This window comes from Pundamilia nyererei, unplaced genomic scaffold (assembly GCF_000239375.1).
Source record: "Pundamilia nyererei isolate P.nyererei 1_Seehausen unplaced genomic scaffold, PunNye1.0 scaffold00038, whole genome shotgun sequence".
Lineage (NCBI taxonomy): Eukaryota > Metazoa > Chordata > Actinopteri > Cichliformes > Cichlidae > Pundamilia > Pundamilia nyererei.
Window position 1 is genome coordinate 1,909,543 of NW_005187439.1, and position 9,787 is coordinate 1,919,329.

The window sequence follows — 9,787 nt, forward strand, 5'->3', positions numbered from 1 at the left end:
GGCTCCTCTCCGCACGCCGCGAAGGCCTCCTAACACGGCTGCGGCGTAGGTGGCGACGGCCCCGATCAGATTATTATTCCTTCCACTTTGGAAGTTTTTGTTCTCGTGCTGAGAGTCTCGCAGAACAAAAGTGTGAGTAAATGGTGCGTAAATCCTGTGATTTTTATGGTGTTTTACCTCTACGGTACGTTAAAAATTATCACAACCTTAAAGCGTTTATTTTGTTTATTTAATATATTTATTAATTTATTGCAAGCTGTTTCTATTAGTTTCAATTGAAAGCCAGCGGGGGGTGTCTGTAATGAACCTTATTAATCACAGTCTTCATTTGGATTTGATGACCCTCTCTGACCCACTCCCCCCTCCTCTCGTCTCCGCACCTCTCCACCTCCCCGTCTGACTAATCCGACCGTCCATCCGCGGTCACGCTGCCGTCCGTCTGATGAGCCTTCACCGACGCTCCGTGCTGACATATTCAGACTATTGTTCTGCCGCTGCGGGTGGCACAGGTGGGCCTCCGTCTCTCCAACATGGCCCAGTTACAATGCAGCGCTCCCTGCCAAGTCAGGCCCCGTTCATCCGGGAACAGGGGAACTGGAATGGGTTTGACCGTATTGTGCTGCACCTGCTTCGCCCTCGCACCATATCCCCCTGCTTCGCCTGCCATTCTGCCACTGCAGAGAACGCTTCTTCCCTCGCAAGCCCCCGCGACGTAAAACCCGTAAAATCCACTGAACTTAGCCGCTCTGATGGCCGCGGCCAAAACAGCATCTGATGTGCCTTATTTGTTGACTGTGTGAGATTAGTTGCAGAGGGTACACGTCGAGGGGCTTATCATGCAGAGATGGAGCAAAGCCCCCACCCCTCCACCAAACACCCACCAGCCTTGCCAAATAATGAGAAATGGAAGAATCTCCAGCTTGTCTAAAGCCCTTGTCACAGTCGGTCCGTGCACACTTCTGCTCCCGAGCCAGACTGTAGAGCAGATACTGTAAGAGCTCCGGGACCAGAGGAGCTGGCTGCTGAGCTCCACATTCAGCAGGCAGCTCGGGAGCCAAAGTCCTGGTCATTTTTGTCCGCCGTGCCTCAATAGGAAGCATCCACCTGGACGGCGTTAGGCCTGCATGTGAAAGAATGTGCTTTTGTTTCCACACAGAAGGAGAAAGAAGCAGCTGTAGCGCTCGAACATGTGCACGTGTCACCGTGTCGGTACAAATGCAGCGCAGGAAATGAATCGGGGCCTTTCAGATGAAATCTTCAAAGCGTTTCAGCTGCCTCGGTGTTGAAAAGCGTTTCATAAAATGTTCATCTACTCTTTGCTGCTGTGAGTCAGTGAGCTGCTCTTCCTGCAGAGCAATGCAGCCGTGCAGAAATCCTGATTTTATGAACCCTGCCAGCCGCAGTACCTGTTCATGAGTTTTGCAGGACTTGCATAAAAAGCAGGCTGTTTTTTTTTCTTCTTCTTTAAGCTCATAAATCCCATAAAGGTTTGATTTAGGGATTCATTTCCAGAAAATACCAAATGTATAGAACTGAATCGATCATGTTAACGATGGGATTACAGAAACTTTCCACACAGGCAGCCCAGGAGCGCCCTCGACCTCAGAAAGTTAAGGGTCCAAACTGTACTCTTGTTATTCTTGAATGTGTGAATTGACCATTCGCCAAACCTAAACGCCAAAAACTCCATGCAGAAGATCAGGAGATGTTTACATGCTGGATTTTCCTGTTTACTCTCCTCTTGTGCAGTTGGTCTGTGGCCTGTGACCTCTTGGCCTGTGTTTGAACCAGATCTCGTGCCTCCCAGAGGGCGCGAGCTTTGCCTAATAAAGAATCAGTGAAATTACAGAACAACCCAGTAAAACAATGAGTGAAAGACAAATTCCACAGCTAGCATCAGTGAATGAAGTGTAGCTGAGCACCTGGATGATGCTGGAGTCAGGCTAAAGGAAACACAGAGAGAGAGAGAGGAGGCTCACGCAGGCAGAGATGTGAGGATGGAGGCTGACGGGCTGCTGGGGATTCGCTGTGCGAGAGCTCCCTCTTGGTGCCAGTCAGCCTACTGTTAGTGAGCAGGGCGCTGCCGCACAGAGAGGCTCAGGCAAAGCTACAAACACACAAGATAAAACAAAGCACAGGGACGACTGAGATCTCTTTTATTTTGAGCTTACTTTATTTTTAAAGCACTGCTGCAGGGTCACCAGTTGATTCTTCGTTTGATTGAAGCTGAGACAAAGATTTCAGCTCAGTGTAGATTTTGTTTCATTTGATTTATTCTGAATATCCATCCCGGTGTGTTTACACGCGCTCTGTGTGTGTTTATGAAAATCTTCTTCAGTTTGGGGTTTTGTTTTTTTTTGTGCGTGGGGAAGGGGATTGTTTTGTGAGACCTATATCAGTATTTTATAATATAATCGCAATATTGATTGATTTATTTTGCTGTCTGAATTATACTTTTCTTTTCTACCAATTTAAAGAATATATAACATGTATGGAAATATCTCCCACAGGAATACATGTTTTCAAATTCTGCAAATTCAAAATCAAATGCAAATCATTTTATTTAATATTAAGACATTTTTTAAAAAAAAGTGTAATTTGCTTGAAAAACTGCAGTAAAATGCAAAGTGGACGTTTATTACTAAAGTTTTAATCCTCTCGGTGTGTGTGTGTCATTTTCAGGGCCGGTGTGTTAATTTCAGCCGTGTGCAGCACGCGTAAAACAGAAGAAGAAGAAGAACTACTGTGTGAAAACCAGCATGTGCTGATTGCTGTGGACAAGAGAAGAATTTCAGGTTGTTCTCAAAGACGTGTAGCCCTGCAGCTAAAACCACTATCTGTTCGCTCTGCTTCACTTTGTGCACAAAGTTTCCCCCTCTGGTTCTTTTCCTCTCTGCAGTTTTAAAAATCACACAAGGGGAGAACGATAGTGCTCTAATTTTCATTTATTAAGTTATTTTCTAGATTTTCCTCAAATCAAATCTTTTTATTTAATAAAAAAGGCCAAAGCAGGAATGCAGCGTGCCCCAGAACTTAGCACTCAGACACGGTTAGCTTTTCATGCGCACCAAAGGCTTAACATATTCTGACCATATTGCAGCTTCTGTGAAAAACCTCATTTCGTGGACACAGACAGAAGCTATCTTTAAAAAAAAAAAGAAAAAAACATGGAGGAAGGGGCTGTTTGCCTTTGGCGTGGAAGTCGGAATAATCCCAGCGGGCCTCGCAAGTGCAGAAGTCCACTGCCTTTTGGCAATGTCTCATCACGACTCCTCTCCAACTTCGGCTGTGCTGGATGCCTGGCGGCTGCCCTTTGACTGGCTTATCTTGTCATTTTAACACTGAGAAGTGCACACGCATGACAAATTGTAGACAGGATGCCCCAAGGTATTGGAAGGCACCAAGACTTTGCCCTTTAGTTTTTTGTTTTTTTTTAATACACCTTCCTTTCATTATGCACTCGGGACAAGGAAATTAATAGAGCGTTATTCGACCGCAGGACAGCCTCCTGACCGGGGTGATCTCCAGCTAGGTTTGAGGGATTGATGCCTTTAAGACCTTGACATGGCGCTTGGTGTTTTTTGCCCCTGTTTTCAGTTCAGTCTGCTCCCTGCTCAGTAAGGCGTAGCACATCACAAACCATAAACAGGCCTATCAGTTAAGAGTTTTAAGATATAGATGCGGCTGCCTCGACACTGCCCGACTCTCCGTCTCAATTCTCCGAGGGCTCCCGAGCTGCGTCGCAACTCGCTAGTTCGCTCAGCAGCGGAATATCAAAGTTTAATTAAAATAATTAAAGGCAACAGCAAGCAGCAGCCTGTGAAGACCTGGCTGTCTGTTTTTTATGCCTTTTGACATTGAATGACCTATTACCGCGTTATTCACAGGAAAAAGAGGACACGGCGCCACGGTGACGGTGCACCACGTCCAAAACGTAAACCCAAAGCAGCGGATGCGATGGACGGATAAGTATTGTTCATTTCCAGAAATTATTTCGTCCCCCTCCCCTTCCTCCGCCCCAACCCAAAAAGGAAGGGATATGTACTTAAATATATTGTGGATTTCTCAAGCGCGCTGTCACGACGCCAATCCCAAATGATGTTAGTGTGAGCGGAAACACTGTGGGGGAGGAAAGGGGGCAGCAGCTGAAGAAAAAGGCTCGAATGATCCAGTCACTTTGGATACCGTACTTCAGACACAAAATGGATATTCGAGTCGAAACCTGACAAAGCGTGCCGGCTTTGACGGGAAGCGGTATAGACAATGACCAGTGGCTGGGTCAGTGGGATGTCTCTGTGCAAGCAGGGAAGCTTATCAAATGACACTAAAAATAAGTTCAACAACCATCAAGTTTGAGGGGGAACGGGCGAGCGTCTCGCATTCGGTGGGCACGAGGGTGCGTGAGACGGGCGGCGAGCAGCACGCCGGACTAATTATTCCTTTGTTTCCTCTCCGTCCCGATCGGAGGGACATAAATAATTCCGAATCGAATCCTCGGGGTGCGCTGGTATTTATGTTCGACTTAAACGCTTTTAGCCTCTTGCATAATTTTGCAGGCTGACATTTAATAGGCTCATCAGCTCTGGACTTGCAGGGGACGGAGAAATTTTAGCACTTAGATCTTGTCTTCTTTATGTAGCGACCGAGAGCACGGGAATATTATTAACCCAAACTAATGAGATATTTACATAGCAGTCACAACACAACTCATCCTGCTTACAGCATGTCACAAGTCACCGCTGCGTCCCCTCCCCACACCACATACGCCGTTGTTGTACATTTAGAGGTAACAAATCAAATTTGCTTGTACTTCTTTGTAAATTAATGCTTTTTTTTTTTTTAAAAAAGCCAAGAATTTTGGAACTTTTTAAAAACATCTTTACAACAACTTTAAACTTCACATTTTGATTTTTGTCCACTTTTAACAAATTCCGGCTTCGGTTCGATATGCATGCACAACTTTCTGTATCGGCTCATTTCATGTGCAGAATTGTAAATGATCATTTTAATATCTTCAAGTCTTTTTTTATATTCACGTAGAACCTTAAAGACCAAGTTCGACTCGCATTCGTGTGAGCCGCTGCATCTTCTTTTGTTTTTAAAGCTTTTCTGAGTTTTACAGTTTTTATTTTTAATCTGATTTTTTTCTGTCACTGTTGTACACTCTGCAGTCTGTTGTATCAAATATACATTCAACAAAAAAGTGAACAGTGTTTTTGTGTGTGTGTGTTTTTTCTTCCTCTTTCTCTCTTTTTAACACACGTGTGCTGGTAGGGGTGGTCATGCTAAAGGCTATCTTTAATTGGGCCCTCACAGATTTATAGGGCCCGACAGGGAACATGATTATACAGAGTGTGTGTGGACAGAGTGGACAGTGTGCAGCCTCTCCCCCTGTGAAGTCAGTCACCGGAGGCACACACACACACACACACAAAATCCCTTCAAGGTCTTCAACGCCCCAAAAATGAGGTCTTCCATTTAGTAAAAAATATGCGCTCGTACACCTTCTGCTTTATCCACATTTGCATGCTGTGACAAGATGCCAGCTGAGGTGTGTGTATGTGTGTGTACGGGTCAGTTTGTGTGTGTGTGTGTGTGTGTAGGCTGTATATACAATGACCCCAACGCCATGTTGAGGAAGGATTTGTTGTGTCATGAAAACACTTTTTTTCTTAGTTTAGATGCTTCACTCATGAGTGTTGTTCAGCAAAATCTGATTTTGAATGTCCTTTCTAGTATTTTAAACATCGAGAAATAATCTTGTGCAGTCCACGAGTCAGTTTTGAAGTATAGTAAAGATGTTACTTATTCATAAAACTGAAATTGTCTTCAGATACCAGAATTTTCTTAGTAAAAACCCTTTTTTTTTAATGAATCAACTTTTTTTAACGTTACAAATAGTCGAACCAAAATACTCTCAGCTGTTCACATGAGGTTGTAAACTCATAATGACTGTGTTTGTGTGTTGTTGTTGGTTTGTGTTTTGTTTCTTTCTAGAAAATCATAAAAAAACAAGTCAAATTTCATGAAACTTGATGTAGAGACGGAGGATGAACGAATCTATTCAAACGGCACAAACGGGGCGCAGTTTATTTAAACCTGCATGTCTGCACATCGAGCTTTTACTTTAATCTATCAAAAGTAAAAGTCAGCAGAATGTTGTTAAAGTGCTGAACAGACCTGCACGCTGTTTACTGAATTTATAAATGTAGCAGTGATCAACATCTCACAGTCGAACGAGATCTTTAAAGAGTCTCGATTTCTTTTTCCTCTGAAACAAAAACACAGGATTAAGACTAATTAACACTGATTTAATTTAATTGTAATTATTTATTATATCCTTATAGAGCGATTTTTTGTCTTCTGCCTATGAGATCAGATTAACTTTGTTGATCCCACACAAAGGAATTAAAGTAAAAGCAGTTTCAGTGTTCAGAAAAAATAAGTAGATGGAAGATGATGCCACTGGGGAATTAATGTTTTCTGAATAACTGACTAATCAATCGTTAAAATTAAAAGTATTCAAAACGTCCCCAGTTATATAATCACAACACACACAAATGCATTGACATATTGACAGCAATAAAATAGGAGTCACAGTCTGATCATTTCCTTTCAAGTAACTGAAATCTGACAATTTTTACAAAGACACTGAAGAAAAACTCACTTATGGCCTTGAATTGTTGATCAGTCAAAAAGATTTTCTTTTAAAGAAAAAAACCTCTACATGCAGCATAATTCAATAATGAACTAAATCATGAGAAGACTCTCGCCCCTTCACTTAGCTTTTAGAAAACAGAGACATTAGAAATCATCTTTTTCCTAAAAATGAAATCGCACAACTCTACAAACAGCTTTAGTGAAATATCAGCTCGTCTGCTCTGTTTACCGTTGTGCTTAGGACGGCAGCTACACGCGGGGTTGTTTTAAACAGAGCAGGCTGCAGGAAGCACTTGGTGATAATCTGACTTTAGTATTCAGCCCATAAAAGTTGACATTTCTAGACTGAAGTCTGGTGTATGACGACTTCCTCCACAGGGTGGGTTTATGTAGAAGCTGGCCTCTGATTTTAAACTGCAAACATCAGATATTTATATAAAACACACTGAAATAAAGGAATGAATTAAAAGATAATAACTACAGAAGTAGAAACTGGCAGGCACGACTAATCTAACTGCAGGTAAAGATGTGGTGATGATCAAAATTACATTTTTGCATTTTAATTGTTTTTTTTTTAATACTAGCAAATTAATTTGTAGGATATTACAAAACACGTGTTCTACCTCAGCCTCGCTCTAACCGGATGAACACTGCTGCTGTTTCAAACACGATGCAGTTTCATTTTGTTAATTTATAAAGTTTTTTTTCCTTCTTCCTGCATTTTGCATGATGAATTTCCTCCTTTATTCTTTTTTTCTCGGTTTGTGTTCATCAGTAATGAACACTGTGCAAGATCACATAAAAATGTGAGTCCGAGTTTCTAGCAAACACCAGCTGAATGTCTTCACACAGAAGGGGTAAAAAAAAAATCACTTGAGATGAAATAAGTCCCAACGATCGAGTTGGCTATCCTTCTGGGAAAATTGAGCCGTCATCAGAGCTACCAACGAGACCTAAAAAGCCTTTTTTTTATCATTATGAAGGCTGTGTAGCCATTGATCTGTTTTAAATACAAACAATAAAACACGTAAATGAAAAGAAGAAGAAGAAAAAACAAAATGCAACTGCAGCGATGCAGAGTTTGTCTTCCAAAAACACTCTTCACACATTTTTCACTCATCTGCTTTATTGCCTTTACTTCACTGGAGCCGCTTTATATACCATGCTGTCATTCAAGCTTATACATCATGTGCTATGTAAATGGACTCGGTGCATATGAACACACTGCTATACTAGAACAAACAAAATAGTTTGGAGATGAAAAGACATCTGAGAGGAGAATAAAGCAGCCGATTTACCCAAAAGATGTCGTGTGTTTAAAGAAGCTTAGATGCTGCACATATTCTTCATTTTAGCAGGAAAGAAATTCACAAATGCGTTACAAAACAGAAACATGAAGCGCCGTAGAGGAGAAGTGAATTTTGGTGGTAATTTTCTGACTGAACGCTGGAGAAATTCACGTCCTTCCACTGTAGCGGCGTCTGCCTGCAATTTACTATTGTATTTCAGATGGAAACTAACGTCGTGCTTGGAATAAAAGTGGCACATGAGGACAGCGGCATCCGAAGGTCTTTGCATTCTTCTATTTTTATATTAGCGCTTGCAGCCAAGAAAACAGCAAGCAAACTCCTAAATCCATCCTGATCTGTGCCACAAGGTTCTGTTTTCACAATTTGATGGAGGGGGCTTAGCTGCCATAAAATTTCAACCTCCACTTCCCCTGATAAAGTTTCTCTGGCAGGCAGCGAATGGACTTAAGCAGCTGTTGCCCCCCGAAAGCCCGTCTGGCTTCCCAGGTTATCCAGATTTGCACAGTTGTCTCTGAAATTCGGGTAACTGTGGGATCAAATGCTGCAGCGCTGCACAGCCGCTAACCTTTCAAAGCCCGAGCCCAGACCCTGTCAGATCCAGAGGGCCGTCCATCCACCCTAAGAACAGCTTGTTAGAGTTGACAATTGATTTTATGCATTGTATTTCCGAGAGCATTACAACTAAATCCCCTTCTCAGGCGATATGGAGGGCTGCTGTTCACTGACGGCTATGGAAAATACAGGTGGGAGGATTAAGAGAGCTTGACGGTTTGGGATTTCAGAGCTTTATCTTGATGCTCTTTCCTGTGAGCTTGCTGTGAATTTTTAAGCCCAATATACTATATATGCTGATAAAGATTTAGGACTCCTGTAAGATGATTAGAGTGTCGGTAATGGTGTACATTTATTTCAAGAGAACAGCAAAGTAGTGGAAAGCCACATATATGTAATGCAAGTCATAAAGCTTTAATGTGACGGAAGAGAAGAAAATACGTTGTGTGATTTTCCAGTGGCTTTAAGTGAATGTGGAAAACTGAGATGGAAGGTGCAACTACAGTGACTCAGTTCTGCTCTTAAATGATGTTATCCATCAAGACAAAAGCTCCAGGGCTGACAAACAAAGTGCCAAAAACATCATTTCACGTAGGTACCCGTGATAAAATGCTTTCTGATTGTGTGTTTGACTTTTGTTTTGTTTAGTTTTTAATAAATAAGCCATTTGAACATTAGAAAGGCCTAAATCTGTGCATTACTACATAAATAGTCACTTTCAGCTACAGGTGGGTGCCATTTGCTTTACCTACCCTAGTTTCAGTTACATCTTGTTTGTGTTTGATGCATTTTGGAATATTTCAATGCAACTATTTGTCATATATGGCTTCCCATGCACTAATAGCACATTCCTCAGTCCTGCAGGTTTTAGATCTCACCCTGGGTCTACAGACCTAAATCACATGATTAGTTCATTACTAGGCCTCTGGAGAACTTCAAGACATGTTGAGGAGGTCATTTAGCCATTTGAATCAGCTGTGTTGGATCAAGGACCCTGCAGGACACCGGGCCGTGAGACCTGGAGTTGCCCACCCCTGGTATAGAAAGTGCTTCTCACCCCCATCTGGTCAAGGTGAATGGCTGCCCCTCCATGAGCCTGGTTCTGCTGGAGATTTCTTCCTGTTGAAATGGAGGTTTTTGTTCCCACTGTCGCCAAATGCTTGCTCATACAGGGTCATCTGATTTCTCTGTATTGTTCTATACCCTAGAACATAAAACATATCGGCACTGTATACATTGAACTAAATTGCAGAAATGTTTGGGGG

General features: G+C 42.3%; 1 protein-coding gene across 1 annotated transcript in view; it reads left to right on the forward strand.

The window, feature by feature from the left end:
* Window positions 1-4,841, forward strand: part of antxr2a (ANTXR cell adhesion molecule 2a) — an 80,081-nt gene extending 75,240 nt beyond the window's left edge. The window contains exon 17 of the mRNA XM_005730558.2: window positions 2,683-4,841. Coding sequence (XP_005730615.1) covers window positions 2,683-2,721 — 39 coding nt within the window. The 3' untranslated portion in view covers window positions 2,722-4,841. The remainder of the gene's footprint in view (window positions 1-2,682) is intronic.
* Window positions 4,842-9,787: the final 4,946 nt, after the last annotated feature.